This window comes from Carassius auratus, chromosome 43, assembly GCF_003368295.1.
Source record: "Carassius auratus strain Wakin chromosome 43, ASM336829v1, whole genome shotgun sequence".
Lineage (NCBI taxonomy): Eukaryota > Metazoa > Chordata > Actinopteri > Cypriniformes > Cyprinidae > Carassius > Carassius auratus.
Genome location: NC_039285.1, coordinates 16,453,625 through 16,477,033, shown reverse-complemented (window position 1 = coordinate 16,477,033; position 23,409 = coordinate 16,453,625). Strand labels below are relative to the sequence as shown.

Below are 23,409 nucleotides of genomic sequence, written 5' to 3'. Positions count from 1 at the left end.
TTCTCAGAGGATCACTGAGTTTGCTGAAAAACAGTAGGTAATTTGCTCTGGAATTATCACAGAGGTTGTGTGAGAAAAACACATTAATTAAAATTATGATTAAAATCACAAAGTACGTCTGTGAAACACAGATTTCTCTAACAATCCCCTGTAAAAATACTCCCGTCCAAATAGGGCTTAAGACCAATATTACATCTTTAAAGTAATAGCAAAAAAAGTAAACAGTTGTCATATAGCCTATCATATATTAAAAAATAAAAACACTTTTAAGCCTAATACATTTTCTGTTTGTTTCTAACAGTTAGGATGGCAAATTACCTGTTTCTGTTCTCCTGATTACTTGTGTTTATAAACCCGGTCTGTTTAGTTCTAGTTTTGTCAGTCCCTAAAGTAATTTAGCGTGAAGTATCTGAGTGTTTAGTTAAGAAAATGTATGTGTTTGTTCTACACCCTTATCATTAAAACCTACCTTTTTGGATTTTCGTCTGGCACCCATCATCTAGAGACATGTATGTGTTACAGCTGTACTGTATATAATTATTTTACAAATGCTTCATTATTAGTAAAATCATTTAAAATATACAGATCATTAAAAGTATTATATGTCCTTCCCTTTCTGTGTGTGTATCTGTTTCGCACTGTTGCTATTCTATTTAATACTTAGTATCACTAGCTATCAATGCTTCAAAGAAATGTTATATTGATTATTGTAAACTATTTCGTAAGTAATCATTTCCTCCCTGTTTCACCCAATTCTAGAAGGAAGACATATTTTTGTGGATGGCACTTTTATCTTACTAACCTCTGGTCACCACAGCATAGCTAACAGTTTAGTGGCTCAGTGCACGAAGAACAAAAGGCCACTTCAGAAACCACCACAGATCCCTTCTTGTAGGAATCTTCATTTATTAATTCCCACTCTATTGCCAGTTGCATGCTGATCTAAAAAAAGGGCCACGGACTAGATGGCACCTTAATCATTTAATGTACAGTGAGTAACACAGGAACAGATCAAATGTGCTAGCTGCTGAAATTACAGGATGTTGGCCATGTTTCATAGCTTGTTTGCACTGCAGAAAAGACAATTCCCTTATGCTAATGTTGGCAGAACATGAATGTTCCCTCTAGGCATCATGGGAGCTTTTGTGTTTTATTACCTAAGCAGCACAGGAGCACTGGGGCCAAAATATACAGAGCCATTTGCAGCCGGGTATGTAAAATGTACAGCCTCATAAAATGCACTCTTGTCATGATTGGCTAAGCACAATTACAAATGGCATTATGTAAATCAATATATTCTAGCTGGAATAACATTTATTTTAACTGCACTCATTGTTGCAAGGCATTGTTGGAAAAACCTGCATTTGTCACCCCTGACCTGAACATTCACACATGACAATTTCAGTAAAACACAGACACATGAATGCTAAATATTATTACTTGGTAATTATTATATGATAATTTCTTATTAATTCCATTGTAATTTCATATACTGGACAAGGAATATGTTGAGGGCTACCAAAGTAAGAATTGTTCTGTGTCATTGCAAAGGACAGTAAATGCTGAATAAGCATTACTGAAATGTTAACAGATTACTCACTACAAGAGGAGAGAAAATATTACACAAGACGTTGTAGTGTCCACTGATGAGGGTGTGTGCACACTAATCTCATACTCAACTAATAAACCATGCACCCTAAACATATCTTTGTCTCTACCCAGAATGGCACCCTTCCATACAATGTCATTGTTTCCCCTTTTTTTATACCTCTCCCCTTTCTGCTGTGTTTGAAATTAATTAGAGATCTGTGTACTATTGAGTAAGTCTCAGGTTTAGGACAAAAACTGATTAAAAATCAGGCAGGCTGCTGAGGGCTAGAGTATAAGTATGTGCAGGGGGTTACAGGTTAATCCATATTGATTTTATGCAATCTGCATATAGGCCCTGCTGAACAGGGATACAGAAGGAAGAGAGGCAACTTGGCTGTGAATGAAATTAAAGAGAAAGCAAGAAGGGCTTTCTATGCCATTAAAACATATATCTCATTTAAAATACCATTTAGAATTTGGCTCATGTCTGAGGTCCTCTCCTAAATTATGAATTTGAAAAATGGGGCAAGAACCCAACTGAATCCCAGTATACACAGAGCTTTTTAAAAGCAACCTTGGGGTACAGAGTAACACATATAGTAATGCATGCAAAACAGAATAATGCCAAGGACCTTTATTAATCCACACTGAGAAAAGAGGGTTAAGGTTAAGTGAATCAAATCAGTTAAGTCGGTAACACTTTACAATAACAGTACATGAATCATCAAATACTAATACCTGAATTAATAATTACTTGACTATGAACTAATGATGAGTTAAGACATGTATTAATCAAGAGCTAATGAAGAACTAACTTAACTATGACGAGTCATATGAAATACTGCATGAATAACACTACCTTAATTACATGTTAGTTCCTGCATAATAGTTAATGTATTAATTAACACTTTGAGATAAACTACAGTAAACCACACGTTCTAGAAGCAAGATGTATGAAAATGACACAATTTATAAATTTGCCACCAGCTCTGTCACAAACATCAGTGAAAGACAGTGGATTTATTGCAATATTTGCGTTTAACCTAACTCATCCAACGCACAATGATGCATTCATAATTAAAAACGACTTTATCATTCGGTTTTGAGTGATTCCACTGCTGTCCTACAATAACATTAAGCAGACGCAATTTTCCAAATTGAAATCAGTTAGCATAGAGATGCTGATTATCACTTTTGTTACGTTATGGTTTGGCTTACTGTCTTTATATCAGACGTTTGTCTGGCTCTTCTTTTGGGCCACTATCGCTACTTCAAATGATCAACTTTGCTCTTACCGTTCAGTTCCTTCTCCATCCAAATGCAGCCACAGGTCCTCTTCTCTTCAACTTATTTACAAACCACAGAAAAGGACCAAATACCTGACTTAGATAAGTTGAATATGTATAGAACATGTGTAATTGATAACTTTTTAAAGATGTGCCCCACAAAGACAAATCGTGACATAATGATACATCAACAAGTCATGAATTAATGTTACTTTATGAGTAATAAATGATGAGTTAGTAATAATGTGCCCCCCCAAGTAAAGTCATGACATAATGATACATCAACAAGTCATGAATTAATGTTACTTTATAAGTAATTAATCATGAGTTAGTAATAATGTGCCCCCCCAAGTAAAGTCATGACATAATGATACATCAACAAGTCATGAATTAATGTTACTTTATAAGTAATTAATGAGGAGTTAGTAATAACGTGAAATAATCTTATGTTGCACCAAAATATCCAAGATGATAATGATGCATAATGACCAGCACTTAAAAAAATAAAAAAATAAAAAATAAAAGCACAGAAATGAAAAGGGTAAAACACACCTTTTATTTAACAAAGCTTTTAAATAGTGCACCTTAAATCAAGAGGCATAAGTTGTGTATTACATGTATGTTACTTTACAAAAAACTCAACATAAAATTTGAAGAGGTTACATACCAATGTTAAAATAAAATCAGGATTTAAAATTGTGTTTGAAGAAATGTTCACTAACCAACAGTAACATTATAAACTTTTTTTTTTTTTGATGTTTTGCATTAACATACATTTTTTTAACAATATTAAAGGGATGCCACACCCAAAAATAAAAATTGTCATTTACTCGCACTCAAGTAGTTCCAAACCTGTAGGAGTTTCTTTCCCCTTCTGTACACAAAGGAAACTATTTGGAAGAATGTTTGCAACCAAGCAGATCTCGTCCCCCATTTACGATCATAGTTTTATTTTCCTACTACGGCAGTAAGTGTTGCCCAAGATCTGCTTGGTTGCAAACATTCTTCCAAATAGTTTCCTTTGTGTACAGAAGGGGAAAGAAACTCCTACAGGTTTGGAACTACTTGAGTGCGAGTAAATGACATTTTTCATTTTTGGGTGAACCATCCCTTTAGGCAACAATATATACCTCACTTCTTTGAGATGTCAAGAATGGCACTGCTCTCTTTCAATTTTTTTATCATGTCTACATTAGGCTGAGCAAGGCACCGTGCAAGACAGCTACCAGCAAATTTTTGGATGCTTTCTCCCTTTTTAAAGGTTGCTCTCATAGCTTTGTACTCCTCAGGATTTGCAATTGCCAACTCAGCAATGGGTGCTTGCATCACAATCGTATTTCTGTCAACATTCATTTTGTTGTAGGCTTCAGCTTTACTTAAACCACCATTTACCAGTTGTAACACTTTGTGGTAGCGTTTGATGGAGTCTTCAGGGGTTCTTACTAGGAAGAAGAAAGAAGAATGTTTTAAGAGTTTGATACAACATGAAGGTGAGTAAATTATATTAATAATGATAATTATTTTGGTTTGTGCTATTGCTTTAAGAAAAGACAAAAAAGAACAAAATGTGGTTATGATAAACTTAACTCTCTTGTAAAACAGGTTGGATCGCTTTCTGTTAAGATCATTTGTGTGTGCTTTATTAAACAGAGTTATTAAAATGAGGATAAACAATGATCACCTTATAGCAGATTACCTTTAAGGTACACAATGTGGCACTTTTTTTGTAAAAATAAAAAAAACATGTACCTACTGTATTAAATCAGCAACTACATCATGAATCCATCTTCCAAACTATGTTTTTTGTCTTATCACTACGGTACATTTATCACTAAAGTTGAGTACTTGTGTTCTGACTACTATAGACAGAGCAGGATGCCAACCTCTGTGGAGGAGCCCAGTACCTGCATGACTCGTCACTGACAAACACAGAACTATCTCTGGTTACAATGTTATTCTACGAGATGCATGCAGTTTTATGAACTGCTAGAGCACCAAAAGTGACATGGTGTACCTTTAAATACCCATAGAGATCACGTTCAGTCCATATTGCCATCATGCTTGCCTACAAGGCCTTACATGGTTCAGCACCAAAATACCTGTCTGAACTTTTAACGGTCTACACCCCTAGACGAAATCTCCACTCTTCTGATTCAGGTTTTTTTTTTTACTCTTTACGTTCTGTGAGTGATCAGGCTGTTTCTTCTGTGGCTCAAAAACTAATTCTCTTCCCACTGAGATCAGTCATGTGGACTCTTGGTGTTTTTAAATCTTCACTTAAAACTTATTTTTTCAGGCTAGCATACAAGTGAATATTCCGTTTGTTTGTTATTAAATACTTTCTCTTAAATTTGTTTTGCTGTTTCTATTTTGTTAAAAGATATTAAAAGATAAAAAAGATATTATTTGTTTGTCTTTAGATGCAACCTTTAAAAGGTGCAATATAAAGTTTAACACTTTCTCCAAAAAGCAGATGCGATGAGATATTCTCTGGTTATTCACTTAAAGCCTTGACAATTTTCACTTCTGGATGAACTTTACCTTTTAATACTTTTGATAGAATAAACATACCTCTCCTAAAATCAAACTTCAGTTTCTTGGATTTCTTCTTGTTTTTTCGCTTTTTATCCTTTTTCTTCCTCTTTGCTCTTGGTTCAGATTCTGATGAATCTGAAGATTCTGAGGAGTCTGAAGATTCATCACTGGACTCATTCTCCTGTGATGCAGCAGTAGTGGATGAAGATGCAGTCAGTGCCCGTCTAGGCGAGATAACTGCTTCATGCCTCAGAAGGGCTATGACAAAGAACAAATAAAAAAGGTGTAGAACAAAACCACAGGTAAAGAATACATTTTTTTTTAAACCACAGTTAATTTAGAAAGAGATTTTTAATGTCTCAAATGCAAAAAAAGAGGGATGACCTTATCAATAACCTTTAGCAACCAGTCTTTGATAGGGCATTTGTTACTCTAATATTACACTGATTACAGTTTGGCATTGGGGAATAGGGGCTTTCGCACTAGAAGAACCTTTTATAGTTCCTATGACTATTGGCAGGAGTACCCACTTTTTGGCGTGTTCGCACTGCAGGAACGTGGAATGACCCTACTTAAGTGTAGGGTCTAACCCAGCACAACAGGAACTACCAGTGACATAAGTGTAAGCTGATTGGCTGAACTTACTACAAACATGAAAAACAGTGATAGATGGACTTCTCAACCTTGGCTTCAGGATAAAATCCAACGCAAGTTTGAGGTGACCGAGTGAAACATGATTATCTATTTCTGCTCAGCTAGCAACACTGGACATCAAACACACGGTAAACACATACTTTTTCATATACTGACTACTTTATTTGTATATGAGTTCTATCTAATAACATATTAGACAGGACTGTTAAACTGATAGTAAACTAATGAAGAGAATGGGAGTGCCATGTGCTCAGGCTCTGGCTTTCATAGTGCTGTCAAGTGTCACAACAATTACGGCTTGGGTCACTTTGGAGCGCAACTAAGAATACAACTAAGCAAAATGGCCCTTGGGCAGTGGTTCTCAAACCTGTCCTGGATTACCTCCAGCCCTGTACAATTTATATGTCTCTCTCGTCTATCATACCTGATTCAACTCATCAGCTCAAAGTGGAGTCTGCAAGACTTGAAGTGGATGTGTCACATATAGGGAGAGATACAAAATGTGCGGTGCTAGGGGTACTCCATGGAGAGGTTCGAGAACCACTGCCCTAGACTAGAGGAACATTTAGTTCTAAATAGTGAACATAGTCTGATGAATTCTAGTCCTCCCTGGTGGCTAGCTCCTAAAACCAAATTCCTATAACTACCAAGTGCAAAAGGGGCTAATATCACCCTAAGGGTCCACAGATTTTCCTGTCTGAAAGCATTTCTAATTAAACACTGCAACATACTGACTGGCAGAATTGTTTTTAAAGCAAGTTCATGACCCTATTACGTACCATCCTCCAATCTTGATCTGAGAAAGTTTTTGTCATCGGTCAGAGAGTCAACTTTTTCCTGAAGATGAAGAATCTTCTGCTTTTGTATCTCGATTGTCTGTTTTGCTTTGTCAAGAGAAATCTGTAAAGTGGGTGCACCTAATAAAAGAGAAATAAAAAATTAGGCCAAATTCAAGATACATAATTTACATTACACATTAACAGACACATTTATGTGAACCAAGTGAAAAAGTATATATCTAAATGAGAAATTTAAATTCATCAATTATAATTTTTTCCCCTGTAATGTTCACATTTTTAAAATCGCATGTCAATGTAGAAAAGGCTAAAAACAAACCTCCAGTTTCACTGGTTTGCTGTACTGCAGGCTGAAGTCCTAAAATGAAAAAAAAATAAAATAAAAAATAAACACCAACTTAAAATGCAGCATTTGACCAAACAGACAGTTTAAAGGGGTCATATGATGCGATTAAAATGTTCCTTTCTTTTTGGAGTGTTACAAGCTCTTGGTTAGTTTCAAAGACTAAAGTCTCAAATATGAAATTATATTCTTTATAAAAGTTAGGTCAATTACTCCTACCTAAAACGGCTCGTTCTTACATGCCCCCACATGTTTGTGTCACAATGGGAAGATTTGCATACTGCCACCAAAACGTTCATGCAAAAAAAGGCAGAACTTTATTCTCTGTTGCAGCTGCTGTCATGTCTTGGAGATGTGCGTTTTGTTGTGAAAGCGAAACTACTTCGTTTGGTCTTCAAAAAATGGACACAACTAGAAATCATTGGTTAAGTTGTATTTCAACTCTGTTCCAAAACAGTCCAACCTAAATATTCAGATGTGTGCTGTGCATATTGTGGAGGACAAAGAACGTTTCCTGTGAGATTAGCCTACTATGCTGTTGTCTGGTTCTATAAAGTGTGGCAATTACAACTTTGCAAGGACAGTCTGCATGTACGTTTACATATTGAAAGACTGTGCCACTGATGATTCAAACGTGACTTTTGAGCAGTGAAGAGTAGAGCTGGTTTGTTGTTTCTCTGATCACTAAGGCAGACAAGGTTTTGTTTTTACGCAGCGCGATACGCAACATGCAAAAATACAGTAAAAGTCATTATAATCAGTAATTATGTCCCCACTGCATGCATGCCCGCCCTTGCAAGGGGTTTATTGTTTTTGTGTTGTCGTGCAGGGACATGGTATCACTGTATGGTGAGGGGCATAACAATTCCATCACACGCTTGAGGTATTCAGCCAATCACATCACACTGAATAGCTGGCCAATCAGAGCACACCTCACTTTTCAGGCCAATGAGCTTTTAAAAAAAAAAGAAAAAAAAAAAAAAAGACTTGTTTCAGAAAGGCGGGGCATATAGGAGCAACAATAATGTACATTGTGGAAAATAATGTTTTTAACCTTAAACTGCATAAACGCATTGCATTACACCAAATACACAAAATGATGTTCTTTTTAGCAACATCATATGACCCCTTTAAACGGTTTTAACTGTGGCATAAAACAAACATTTCGATCATTCTCAGGAATACTTGAATGGACGCTATGAGATAAAAAAATAAAAAATAAATAGATGGGTGTTATGTAGTGTATAACATTATAGGTAGTTGGATGGGTAAACTTCAGTGAGCAAGCCCATTACATTTTTATGAAAGCCACATTATTATTTTGTATTTTGCATAAACATAAATGTATTTTTAAAAGCCCTTAAATTTTACTTTGTCTTTATGAAATTGACATGGGTATTTACACATTCACGTATATTTTTTCATGCTAATATTTGTAATGGAAAATAGCTACACATACCACAGTTATTAGGGTAAATCTACTTGTTATTTTAGTTTTACAAAAAAACAGAAACATTTAGAAAATGTGCAAACACTTTATGCATACGTGGAGTATACTTTTTATACCAAAATACTGTTTGATATATCTGTTTGAATTAACTTCCCACTTCACACATGTACAGTATCAGCAATTGTATTGAATTACTTGCCTTCTGATGAGTTTGATGTATTTTCAGTCTGAACATTCTTGCGTGCAGATACAACTATGGGAGAAGCAAGCATAGTTCAGCATTAAAAAAAAAAAAAAAACACCTGAAAACAGGGTTGCCAACTCAAACATTTGGCTTTATCTCACATTATTAGGCTAGCCAACTAAATCTCAAAACCGAAGACAACAAAAAAAAAATCTACTGGTAGGATTTTTTCCACCGGCATGTGACATTTTTAAACAAGTGGTTCATTCATAAATCTGCAAGATCTTATTTTTTGATCATCATTCTTAATCCGGTCTGGATGTACTCTGACAACAGTGCCATTTTCTCAATTTTTGTTCAAAATTGTTATTTTTTAATGAAACTTGCATTCAGTGTTGATAGAGAATGCACCATTCAGTAGTAGGCCTATCTGTGCTGACTTTTCAATCCCTGTTATGGGCAAAGATTTTATTAAGCTCCTATTTGAAGCTTTTTGAAATGTGTGAAGGCCACTACGAATTAGAAATAGAAACTGTAGACAGACGAGGTTTATGCCGTTTATAGCGTAAATTCTATTTGCCACACTGTGCAGAATTTTGCCGCACCTTGCATAATTCAACCAGTAAAATACGTTATTCAATTAGTAAATAACATCAGATGTAATATCAGGTAGTTATCTAAATAGCAGGAAACATTAATAAAGTTTCTTTAAAAGTGCATCTAGTAAGTTACAACAAAGTATATTTGAAATTAACAGCATTAGGTTTAAATACATAAAAAAGAAAGGCATTGTTTCACAAACATGGCTTAGATTAAGCCATTAGGCCTCATTTAAATCAGGATTTTTAACTACCTTTTATAAACGTGCCTTAGAAATAAAAACATTACTGGTAAGAGAAACAATTGCCCTGAAATATTTAAGATATGTCAGTGCAAGATGTTTTCATTTAAAACAGGTCACACATGCATTTTAGACTGGGTTTAGGCTCAAAACCTTGTCTGTGAAACCGGGACAATGAGTTAAGTTACCAAAATCTCACTCCACCCAGGCAGCCCAAGTTTGCAAGCCTTACAAAAATAACGTTACACCAAACAAAAGACTCTGTTACAAGTAACGTTACTTACCATATTCATCTGAGCTGTATTTGTTGGTAACTTTCCTCCCACAGCGCGTTGCTTTTCTTTTCTCATCCATCTTGCTCACATGATCTGCTGGTTGGCGCGAAGCGGTGGTTAATGGCTCGATTAGCGCCACCCCATCGTCCTCGTCGATTAGGGACATGGTTTGGATTGTAATTACTGTAATTCCCCCTCTAAACCCTACGTGAAGTTCTGGTGCGTCTTGGATATCTTTACAGTTATCCCAGTTTGTATATACTTCCAAAGACGGTGCAATACCATCAAGTTTTACCTGGGTTAAAATTTTTATTATGTTTAAGCCCCCCTGCATGATTGAAGCAGGTTCTGATATTGCACCGGAAATGGGCGGGGCAATCTCTGGTGTTTTTCGTGCCACCTGACCCGAGATTAATTTATTATTAGCGCCAAGTGTGGTTCTTCCTGGTTAGGAGCACGCTCATGGACGTGAATGAAGTCAAGTGTGTTTTGGTAAAGAATAACAGCAATGTTGCATTCAAAATTTTTACTTTTTTCGATTCAGAAGCCCACAACTAACAGGAAACTCAAACTCATTAAATGGCTACAAAGCAAAAAGTTACTAGCAAGGAGAGTAAAGTGCTCAAGATGTGGCCATAATATGAGAATGAAGAGAGCTACATCTCGAAATCTCGACGGTTTTCATTGGTGAGTTTAACCGATTTGTTGTTCACATATTGCTGAAATAATTTCTAGGGATGTTATAGCAAAGAGGAAACAATATTTTCTCTAAATAAACAACTTAACATTAACGTTATTCTATCAAGCTACGTAGTTAGAATGGTGTAAAGGCTTGAGATTGATCTGGGGAGATATATATATATATATATATATATATATATATATATATATCTCGAACAAGCCTATCAACAGACTCGCGCATTAAGTTACTTATTGACATGAGGTTGTTGTGCTGCATGGTAACGAAAGCATATTGGTTTAATTAGGGGTGTGACGACGAGACAGCCAATGTGAAACTGTCGAAATAGACCTTGCTGAATCGTTGTTATACAGGAATACGATTGCGTGGGTGTTTGAATCTAGATCGCCAATCGCCATCTTTAAGTGATTTAAAGCAACACTATTTAACTTTTATGCGCTCTAACGGTTAACAAACAGAACTCCACGTGTCCCGCGGAAGAACATTCTAACCGGAGCAACTTCTCTAAGTTTGTCTATGGTGGTCCACGCAGGTATGTGTTAATGTTACTCCGCAGCGGTGACGACCGAACAGGCTACAATAGTCCAAACATTAAGTGTACCGTAGTGATTTGGGATGAGACAAAACGTTGTTTGGAAGATGAATATAAGTGGCCAGATAAAATAAAAATACTAAAGTAAATTAAGACTAAATAATTTTTATGCTCCATTTACACCATTCAGGCTTAATATTAAATTAATAATTGTTAAAAAGTAAAAGTGAAAGTAGTAAGCTTTGCACTTGAAACAAAGACCGCATTAAAGAAAAGACTGCACAAAAGCTTCTTCCTGCTTTGGCAATGGGCTTTACTTCTGCAGAAGTAGTAAACGCATTGGCTTTTCATTTTTGGGGAATTTTTTTTCTTTTTACCACTATTTATTAATTCTTGGTCCAGGTAAAATACTGTTGTCTGCATAACCATGTTTTGACATTTATCACCATCACAGGATGTGCAGACATAAAAGTCATCGAGGCAAGAAAACCAGCCGATCAGTGCGAGTCGGGTCTCTCTTCGAGAGATCAAAACTCAGCTTGTCATCTTGGCTAATATTCATTTACAGGTGAGTCTGTTGTCGGACAGCAGAGATGGAATAGTAAAATGTTGCAATGTTCCAAGTTTGATTGTTTTAATTTCAACAACTCTGCTTTTCCCATTCTGAGTCAGCATTGTGTACTTCACAGGTTTGCTCAGGGATTGCGGATTAGACAAATTGATATGATGCAAGATGGCATTGCAAAAAGTTCCAGAACCCTCTCTAAGATGGCTCGTATCATGAGGAAAGTTTGCCACTGTGCTATAAAACGATACAGACGAAGACATGGACAAATGATTGGAAGTGCTCGAGAATTTGCTGTTCTTGATGAAAGTAACTTCCGTCATAAACGAAAGGTAAATTTAGAACCTGTTATGCAAATTCACACTGCAGTTGCCCACCACTGTTGTCGTTTGAACGCTTCTATATAATATATATGAATTCTGCTAATAAGAACAGTGTAAAACACACTGATGATTAATGAGCTGCTGGATTCATGAATATTAATCAGGTTGTGTGCATTCTTTCAAACTGATTAGCTGAAATCAAATCAGTGACCATAATAGGTGAGCGCCAGCCAATGAGATTGTCGTTTGCACATTTAGTTCCGCTCAATAATGGAAAACCTGTCAGTTCTTTAAAGCAGGAAAAATCCAAAGGAACTCCGTTATTTTAACAGTAAAATAAACACAAAATATCATTTACATGTAATGTGTCAATTCTTCATGTGTACATATGACTTTCGTGCTCTCTGCTTTGTGATGATGACTCGTGCGCCTTTACACTAAAGTTTACGGTACATCAAATACAGGTGTGCTGTGCATCCATTGAGATGACTTGAAAATAGAACCGATCCTGAAACTCTGAAGTGCTCCATCTGAGTGTTCGGCAAGTGAAAATATATTTGTGATAAACCTATACTTGGCCTTCAACTTACTCACTGGCGAGTAAAATCTGAGAGTTTATTAGCCTATTGGCTAATATTATATATCATTTAGTCGCCCAGAGTGAAGATCAGTGGGTGATTTACTCACAATGTAGAGAGTTGTTCAAATGAAAAGCCCCCAATGTTTATGATGGATGGATGGGGATAGATGTACTTTCTTCATCTTCATACTTCTTGGTCTGCCATTTATAAAGCTCCTGCAGATTTTCCTTTAATTTCTCACCTTTTTGTATGTTTAAACATGTTAAATGAACATAATTACATAATATTGTAGTATTTCTCTTTTTAATTAAATATTTAACTTTTTACAGTATGGACGAGGGAGAGCATCAACAACATGGAGGCGAAAAAAATGGGTCTTTGGCATGCTAGGTGTGAGGGATAAATGCAGACACCCAATCTTGCGGCTTGTGAAAAGAAGATCAAGACCTCACCTAATCCCCATAGTTGTAAAACATGTGCGTCCAGGCACTACCATTATTTCAGATGAGTGGAGAGCCTACCGGGGGGCTTTGGCCAATATGGGCTACAAACATTTTACAGTGAACCATTCCCAGTGGTTTGTAGACCCACACAGTGGAGCTCATTCACAACACCTTGAAAGAGCTTGGTTGACATACAAAACAAGTGTATGGAGACTAAGGGGGAACAGGACAGAGAAAATGCTAAAAGAGCACCTCTCTCTCATAGAGTGGACTCATTGGCTTGGTGAAAAAAATAAACGGGGGCCACTTGGGCGCCTAATAAAAGATATTCACCATCAATTTCCTGTTTAGAGGACAACACACTGAACTTTTGATTGTGTTTTATGTAATATTTAAGTAAAATACAAGTTAACTTGTCCTCTTGATTTAAGGTGCACTGATATTTAAAAGCTTTGTTTAATAAAATGTGTATTTTACCTTTTTAATTTCTGTGCTTTAAGTGCTGGGTAATATTTATCTTGAAATAATCATCTTGAATATACTGTTGCAAAATAAGAGTCACCTTTGTAGATGTTAATTGAGATTATTTAGATAATGACTTCACATTACGTAATCATTAACAACTCATAAACTAACATGAATTCATGACTTGTTGATGTATCATTATGTCATGACTTTACTTGGGGGGGCACATTATTACTAACTCATGATTAATTACTTATAAAGTAACATTAATTCATGACTTGTTGATGTATCATTATGTCATGACTTTACTTGGGGGGGCACATTATTACTAACTCATCATTTATTACTCGTAAAGTAACATTAATTCATGACTTGTTGATGTATCATTATGTCATGATTTGTCTTTGTGGGGCACATCTTTAAAAAGTTATCAATTACACATGTTCTATACATATTCAACTTATCTAAGTCAGGTATTTGGTCCTTTTCTGTGGTTTGTAAATAAGTTGAAGAGAAGAGGACCTGTGGCTGCATTTGGATGGAGAAGGAACTGAACGGGAAGAGCAAAGTTGATCATTTGAAGTAGCGATAGTGGCCCAAAAGAAGAGCCAGACAAACGTCTGATATAAAGACAGTAAGCCAAACCATAACGTAACAAAAGTGATAATCAGCATCTCTATGCTAACTGATTTCAATTTGGAAAATTGCGTCTGCTTAATGTTATTGTAGGACAGCAGTGGAATCACTCAAAACCGAATGATAAAGTCGTTTTTAATTATGAATGCATCATTGTGCGTTGGATGAGTTAGGTTAAACGCAAATATTGCAATAAATCCACTGTCTTTCACTGATGTTTGTGACAGAGCTGGTAGCAAATTTATAAATTGTGTCATTTTCATACATCTTGCTTCTAGAACGTGTGGTTTACTGTAGTTTATCTCAAAGTGTTAATTAATACATTAACTATTATGCAGGAACTAACATGTAATTAAGGTAGTGTTATTCATGCAGTATTTCATATGACTCATGTCATAGTTAAGTTAGTTCTTCATTAGCTCTTGATTAATACATGTCTTAACTCATCATTAGTTCATAGTCAAGTAATTATTAATTCAGGTATTAGTATTTGATGATTCATGTACTGTTATTGTAAAGTGTTACCGTTAAGTCTAAACACAAATTCATGATCTGATTCAACAGTCAATTTCAGGATTGTCTGAGTGGATAATCGCAATGGACCTTGGGATTGCACCATACAATGATGTCAGCATCACTGATATATCATGTTTTTGAATAGTGCTTGTTATATATAAATGTATGTTTGTATATTTTTTCTATTATTTTCTTTATTTTATTTTTATGATATGGACCTAAGGGTCTGAAATAAAGAAATAATAATAAAACAATATCATCCAACCTCTGATAAAAATACATTATGCAGCATAGAGAATGTTAATATATGTCATGCTGCATTGCTTGCTGGGGCGATGCCGCCATTCCAAGAGGATCCCCTTCTGCTACAAATGCTCCGGCCATCATATAGTAACTTAGAACATCCAAATAGAAGTATGTGTTCAACAAGCTGACAGAAGTCCATCCACTTCTTTTTTTGGAAATGTTTCAGCGAAGAAGTATTGTCCTTGTAAATAATAATTTTTCCATGGCCATGAAGGACAATCACAACAATTTCGCAGCATTTTAAAATGCTGGCTTGATGTACTTAGTGATATTAAAAAAACTGTTACATTAAAAGGGGTCATATGATGCAATCTAAATTTTTCCTTTCTCTTTGGAGTGTTGCAAGCTCTTGGTGCATAAAGAATGTCTGTAAAGTTGCAAAGACTAAAGTCTCAAATCCAATATATATAAATTAGAAATAGATATTCTTTATAAAAGTAAAAGTCAACCACACCCTCCTAAAACATGGTTAAACATGCCATGTCTATATCATGATGTGGAAAGATTTGAATAACGCTGTCCAAAAGTTCACGCAAAGAAAGAAAAGAAGGCATAATGTTGATTCTCGCTGTTAAGGGTCGTAACATTTCAATACGAATTCAGAAAGGCAGGGCATAGAGGAGAAACAATAATGTACATGATACGGAAAATAATGTGTTTTTTGAACTTGAAACCGCATAAAGACAAAGCATTACACCAAATAATTTAGTAACTTTTTAGCAACGTCATATGACCCCTTTAAAGTTCTTATTTTGGGCTCATCTGTTTTGCTGCACTTATTATGCTTTATTAGTAAAGTCTGCAAAAATGTAACCCATGTGCACCCATGGTTATATCTCTATTAGTGCAACTTGACCTTAGTCAATTCTTTTGAATAGACTAGAAAATTTGTTGGCATTAGTGGAAATGTATTAGCATGGTTCAAATAATAGTTTGTTGCAGTGTAAGAAGAGGTATAATATCGATCAGTATGGAGTGCAGTATGGAGTACCTCAAGGCTCAGTACAAGGGCCATTACTTTCGCTCTTTAAATGTGGTCCCCGGGCGATATCATCAAGAAACACGGTATTAGATTACACATTGTTAGAAGAATGGCCTCTACGCTTATATTAGTCTGTTTTGAGTTTTGAATAGTCTGAGGTCACCGTAGCCGCCAGATCCAGTCTGTATCCAGATCAGATGGTCACTGCAGTCACCCGAATCCAGTATGCATCCAGCCCAGATGGTGTATCAGCACCTAGAGATGACCTCTACAGCCCTGAATATTCGAGAGACCAGGACAACTAGATGAGCCCCAGAGACAGATGCCCAGTGAAGACATTGTCTCAAAGACAGCCACCTGGACAAGACCACAGAAACCAGAAGAGTCCTCCTCACAATGTGACACATAATGCATAATGCATTATTGACACACTATTTTACTATTTAACTGTTAAGTGCTTTGAAACAATCTGCATTCTTAAAAGCACTATATAATCAAAGGTGACTTTATTTGATATGACAAGAAAACACTTAAACTGCTTAGTGATGTTGGACGAGCCATTTAACCTCTGAATTCTGCTTGACCTGCAGCTGAACATGGTTAAACTTACCGCTGAATTCTGTTTGACCTGCAGGTGAGTGTTGTTAAACTCACCACTGTTTGCTGTTTGACCTGCAAATGAACATTATCAAACTCACAGCTGAATGCTGTTTGACCTGCAGCTGTGTTTTGTTAAACTCACAGCAAATGATTTGTAATATATATATATATGTATATATATATATATATATATATATATATATATATATATATATATATATATATATATATATGTATATATATATATATATATATATATGTATATATATATATATATATATATATATATATATATGTATATATATATATATATATATATATATTAATAACATAATATATATATTATATATAAAAAATAACCAATCTGGCACTTCTGAAAAAAGAAAAAAAAAAATATATATATATATATATATATATATATATATATATATATATTTATTTATTTTTTTTGGCCATATGACAGAGATCTGATATTCTATTTTTTTGTATTTCTATTTTGCATGAAGAATATTCGGTACATACTGTATTGTAAAATGATCTGATATTAACTTTTGCAAATATTTTTCTGAAAAGAGCTCAGGCTCATGTAACCAGAATTTTTTCTTGCCTCATGGGTTTATATTATCTTAACAAGCAAAGCAATTCATTTTCATTTCCAATTTCCAGGTTGTTGTATCCTGAAATGTTATGTTATGTTAACATACTGCCACTAGGTGTCACTAATAACCTGGAGGTGAAAGAAGTGAGAAATAAAAGAGAAAGAAGTGTTCAGGTGGCTGCTCGGTTGTCACTGCTGCGTTTTCACTAATGTAAATACAACAATTTGGCGACGAGGATGGCAGCTCTCAGTTTACCTCGCCTCCTATGTTTTTGCAATGCCCGGGTCAGCCTTCGGTACCGATTCATACCTGGAAGAAGAGGTTTGACAACTACAGTATTGTTCAAAATAATAGCAGTACAATGTGACTAACCAGAATAATCAAGGTTTTTAGTATATTTTTTATTGCTACGTGGCAAACAAGTTACCAGTAGGTTCAGTAGATTGTCAGAAAACAAACAAGACCCAGCATTCATGATATGCACGCTCTTAAGGCTGTGCAATTGGGCAATTAGTTGAAAGGGGTGTGTTCAAATAAATAGCAGTGTCTACCTTTGACTGTACAAACTCAAAACTATTTTGTACAAACATTTTTTTTTTTCTGGGATTTAGCAATCCTGTGAATCACTAAACTAATATTTAGTTGTATGACCACAGTTTTTTAAAACTGCTTGACATCTGTGTGGCATGGAGTCAACCAACTTGTGGCACCTCTCAGCTGTTATTCCACTCCATGATTCTTTAACAACATTCCACAATTCATTCACATTTCTTGGTTTTGCTTCAGAAACAGCATTTTTGATATCACCCCACAAGTTCTCAATTGGATTAAGGTCTGGAGATTGGGCTGGCCACTCCATAACATTAATTTTGTTGGTTTGGAACCAAGACTTTGCCCGTTTACTAGTGTGTTTTGGGTCATTGTCTTGTTGAAACAACCATTTCAAGGGCATGTCCTCTTCAGCATAGGGCAACATGACCTCTTCAAGTATTTTAACATATGCAAACTGATCCATGATCCCTGGTATGCGATAAATAGGCCCAACACCATAGTAGGAGAAACATGCCCATATCATGATGCTTGCACCTCCATGCTTCACTGTCTTCACTGTGTACTGTGGCTTGAATTCAGAGTTTGGGGGTCGTCTCACAAACTGCCTGTGGCCCTTGGACCCAAAAAGAACAATTTTACTCTCATCAGTCCACAAAATGTTCCTCCATTTCTCTTTAGGCCAGTTGATGTGTTCTTTGGCAAATTGTAACCTCTTCTGCACATGCCTTTTTTTTAACAGAGGGACTTTGCGGGGGATTCTTGAAAATAGATTAGCTTCACACAGACGTCTTCTAACTGTCACAGTACTTACAGGTAACTCCAGACTGTCTTTGATCATCCTGGAGGTGATCATTGGCTGAGCCTTTGCCATTCTGGTTATTCTTCTATCCATTTTGATGGTTGTCTTCCGTTTTCTTCCACGTCTCTCTGGTTTTGCTCTCCATTTTAAGGCATTGGAGATCATTTTAGCTGAACAGCCTATCATTTTTTGCACCTCTTTATAGGTTTTCCCCTCTCTAATCAACTTTTTAATCAAAGTACGCTGTTCTTCTGAACAATGTCTTGAACCACCCATTTTCCTCAGCTTTCAAATGCATGTTCAACAAGTGTTGGCTTCATCCTTAAATAGGGGCCACCTGATTCACACCTGTTTCTTCACAAAATTGATGACCTCAGTGATTGAATGCCACACTGCTATTTTTTTGAACACACCCCTTTCAACTAATTCAACTAATTGCCCAATTGCACAGCCTTAAGAGCGTGCATATCATGAATGCTGGGTCTCATTTGTTTTCTGAGAATCTACTGAACCTACTGGTAACTTGTTTGCCACGTAGCAATAAAAAAATATACGAAAAACCTTGATTATTCTGGTTAGTCACATTGTACTGCTATTATTTTGAACAATACTGTATCTTGTCACCATTGATGCTACGGGAGACTGGTGGCCAGAGGAGAGGAAGTGTGCTGTTTTATTACAGTGCCCTGGGAGCCGAGGGGTTGAAAGTTTTCTACATGCTGCCTCATACTGGTCAGACTGTTAACGGTGCCTTTAAAGCTTTAGAAGAACATTTCACACCGGCTATGAATGTCGTCGTTGAATGACAAAGATTCAGACAATGCACTCAACGGCCGGATGAATCGCTAAAGGATTATGTTGTTTCATTACGGCGATCGCACGGACGAGATGATCCGGGATCAATTAGTGGAGAAAGCATCCTCTGCATGTATTTGGGAGCATCTCTTGCTACAGACACAGCTAACACTGACGGATGCAATGCTGTTGGCTGGCCAAATGGAGACAGCTGTGGAGCACGCACAAACGCTTAACGCGGTTGTCCGTACACGAGATTAAACCTGCCCAGCATGGCATGTCACAGCGTCATCGGAAATTTGGCAGAAATTCTGTGAGTAAACGAACACTATCACAGTCTACTGCACAGTTCAGTCGTATTTGCTTTTGTTGTGGGTCTAGCTCTCACTTGGCCAATGCCCCAAACTGCTCTGCTATTAAAGTCAAATGTAATAATTGTGCAAAAGTTGGACATTTCACAAGGGTTTGTAGGTCTGTAAAAAAGGTGCAATTACTTGATGCTCCTGAGAGTGAGGTTTCTGAAACTGTGCATGTACTTGAAGTGATAGGGAAATCGCTGTGTAACAAAATAAAATGCACTGTAACCATTGGAACTGAGAAAGTGAGCCCTGTTATGATTGAGCTCACTGTGGACATGGGTTCTGCTGTTTCTATCCTTCCTTGTCACCTTTATGAGCAGCACTTCAGTTCACTGCCTTTACGACCTCCACAAATACAACTGGTGAATTACTCGAAAGCGGCACTGCCTGTACTTGGATGCTTATCTGCACAAGTATACTATGGGGATGCAGTGGCCAGTACTAGTATCTAAGTTGTGGAGATAGGCACAGTTTCAAAAGAGCTTTGCCACTTACAAGCTGAAGGCATCATTGAGTGGGTGGATGCTTCGCCGTGGGTGTCACCTATTGTGGTGATGACAAATAACAATGGGGAAATATGGTTATTTGTGGATTTGCGGGAGCCAAACAGAGTGGTAATAATCGATAGCCATCCACTTCCACACAAGGAGGACTTATTCACGGAGTTAAAATACGAAACAATGTTCTCTAGCATCGATCTGAACAATGCATACCTCCATGTGATGCTTCACGAGGACATCACCCATGATGGGTTGTTTCGATTTCGTCAGGTACCTTATGGCTTGGCCTCGGCACCTGCGGCTTTTTTAAAAATGATGGTTACAATACTGAAAGGACTTCATGGAGTTTAGACCTATCTAGATGACATGATTGTGTATGGACGCACTGCAACCAAACATGATGATTTGAAGAGCTTCAAATGCAGCCAAAAACCTAACACCGCAAACTAAAAAAGGTATTTTAGTTTTACAATATAACTGCATAAACTGCCTATGAGGGCATGCTTAAGGAATGTGGGTGTTTTTAGATGGACTGAGAGTGCACAGAAAAGCTTTGAGAAATTGAAGGAGCTTATTGTGAACAGGCCGGCTCTAGCAATCTTTGACCCAGCACTGCAAACATTGTTAACCTGTGATGCCTCTGATTATGGATTAGGGGCTGTTTTAACTCAGATTCACACAAATGGTTCCGAGCATACTGTTGCATTTGCCTCTCGCTCACGCTCAACTGCAGAGCAAAAGTATTCCATTGTGGAGAAAGAGGCCCTAGCCTGCATTTGGGCTGTTGAACGGTGGTGAACATTTTTGTGGGGCTGACGCTTAACACTTTGGACGGATCACCAGGCTCTAACTACCTTGCTGGCAACTAAAGGTATGGGCCGTGCTTGGATGCGCATTGCAAGATGGTCCGTCCCGTCTGCTCTGCTGTAACTATGAAGTATCCTACAAGCCAGGATTCAAAAATGTCACAGCGGACTGCCTCTCATGCCTGCCCTTGCACACCTGTCATGTTACTGACTCAGCCATTGAACCCGACATGATGGCATTTCTCTCAGCTGAACCCCATACTCTTTCATTGGAGGAGTTCTCCAAAGAATGCACTGCTTGCCCTGAACTGTCAACACTGCGACAGCAACTACTTACAGGCTGGCCTAAAAGCAAGAAAACCCTTGAGCTAACACGATATTTTCATATCAGGGATGAACTGGCCAGCACAAGACAGCTTGGTCTTTAGAGGTTCATACTGCTTGGTGGTGCCAGTATCTTTGCGTGGAGCTCTAATTAACTTAGCTCATCAGGGTCACCAGAGTATCGTCAGGACCAAACAGCGTCTTCGAAACTTGCATTGGTGGCCTGGTATGGATCACTCAGCCCAGTCCGCCATCACTTCGTGTCAGCTTTGCCAAGCCCAAGACAAAAGTGCCAAAACACATACACCTCCCCTTCAGCCTGTACCACTTCCGGCTGCCCCCTGGCAAAAGGTGGGACTGGACATTGTTGGACCATTTGAGTTAGGGACCTGGGATTGCAGGTATGCACTAACGTTAGTTGACTATTAAAGTAAGTGGCCAGAAATAGCCTTCACCAGTAACGTCTCTACTGATACCGTTACAGACTTTCTTGCCACAACGTTCAGCCAGTTTGGCAACCCAGTGGAAATTGTGACTGATAATGGTGTGCAATTCACATCTCTTGCTTTTGCTGGATTCCTCACAAGCAGAAATATTAAACATGTACGTACCTCCCTGTACTTTCGACAAGCTAATGGTGCTGAACAGTGTCCTGAAGGATTGTGTTCAAACAGCAAGTTTGGAAGAGGAGCTCTGGAAACCAAACTTGTGTTCATGCCCGACAGTCTCAAATCAAAACCTACACTGACATCAAACGTGCTGCAAAAACATCTACTTTACGACCAGGAGACAAAGTGCATGTGAAGATACCTGCTCATGTGAAAAAAAGCAGGTCAAAATTCAGTTCGCCATCTACAGTGTTGGGACAAAAAGGCCAGGACATATATATCCTGGATGATGGGAAAGTGTGGAACACAGTACACCTGCCACCTTGTCCTGGACAAGCCATTTGGATAATGAACCTACTGGGGTTCCAAATCTGGTTGTTGCACCAGAAACCCAAAGACAACCCAGAGCCAGACGCCCACCTGTCTGGCACAAAGACTTTGTCACTTGAACTCTATCACCGTATCAAATCATGGGACCGGGCAATAATGGTCAGAAATTCAGTGGGAGGGGGTTTAAGAAAACCGTCCATCACAGTGCTCTAATATAAAAATGCTGGTGACTGTAAAAAGTAAAAGCAGAATTCCCGACATTTTGGGTGATTCAGAAATCCCCGCCATACGCTTTTTTTTTTTTTTTTGGTCCAAAAAGAGGACATGCCCGGGAAAAAAAGAGGAAATATGGTAACTCTAACGCCATGGCAAATGTACAACACAAAGTACCTCACACGTGTAACACTTAACCTAAATAAATTTAAGCACTTTCAAGGACCTGCATGTATGTTTTTTTTTTTTTTTAATTTCCGGGCTGAAGCAGAGTAGACTACACTTGGGGGAAATATATTTTTAGAATAATTATTTGTATATGTGGGAGTTTGCAGCAGTGACAACAGCATGAGCTGTTGAGCGGAATGTGAGCAGAAGTCTTGTATGAGAGCTACTCTGTCTGTGTATATGTCTTTATGCTATTTTTTTAATTAATTAAACGGAAGCACATTTCAAAATAAAAATGCAGTTAACAACAGTTTTAACGTTGCCCTCTCTGAAGATCTTATTCAGCTCTCACTGCCTCAGTAAAGCAGCCAATATACTTAAAGACCAATCCCAACCTGGACATCAGCTGTTTGACCAGCTGCTCTCTGGTAGACATTTCAGGTCTATCACATCACAGACAAACAGACTCAAAAACAGGTTCTACCACAGAGCCATTCGTGAATCTACATAGACTCTCTGTCTTTCTTGATCACAATAACACTGAACATTGCATAGATGCAATTAGTATTTTAAACTGTATTTCTGCACTACTGTTTTTACATTTTACACTACTTGTTACATTTTTAACTAGATTCATGCACTATTCTTTTACATTTCCTCTGCACTACTTGTACCCATACCTCAGCTGCTATACCATTGCATCATACTTTATCTTTTTAAGACATTGTCATATTGTCAAGTCAAGTCACCTT

At 37.2% G+C, this 23,409-nt stretch overlaps 2 protein-coding genes across 3 annotated transcripts; one reads left to right on the top strand and one right to left on the bottom strand.

The window, feature by feature from the left end:
- Positions 1-3,505: 3,505 nt before the first annotated feature.
- On the bottom strand, positions 3,506-10,311 carry LOC113061802 (coiled-coil domain-containing protein 106-like). The gene is made up of 6 exons (XM_026231245.1): positions 9,965-10,311; positions 8,855-8,908; positions 7,182-7,220; positions 6,845-6,982; positions 5,448-5,669; positions 3,506-4,318 (listed from the first exon to the last, which is right to left on the bottom strand). Exons 1-6 carry the CDS (start codon positions 10,287-10,289, stop codon positions 4,008-4,010), a joined length of 1,089 nt encoding a protein of 362 aa, XP_026087030.1. The 5' UTR covers positions 10,290-10,311; the 3' UTR covers positions 3,506-4,007.
- Positions 6,062-13,584, top strand: LOC113061803 (uncharacterized). Of its 2 annotated transcripts, XR_003278430.1 has the most exons (5): positions 6,062-6,193; positions 10,500-10,642; positions 11,642-11,755; positions 11,877-12,084; positions 12,986-13,584. XR_003278430.1 is itself a non-coding variant. In XM_026231246.1 (4 exons), the coding sequence occupies exons 1-4, from the start codon at positions 10,464-10,466 to the stop codon at positions 13,448-13,450; spliced, it is 966 nt and encodes a 321-aa protein (XP_026087031.1). In that variant the 5' UTR covers positions 10,429-10,463; the 3' UTR covers positions 13,451-13,584. The 2 variants fall into 2 exon arrangements, 1 of the variants encoding a protein (XP_026087031.1); XM_026231246.1 differs by lacking the exon at positions 6,062-6,193 and having other exon boundaries at positions 10,429-10,642.
- The last annotated feature ends 9,825 nt before the right edge of the window (positions 13,585-23,409 follow it).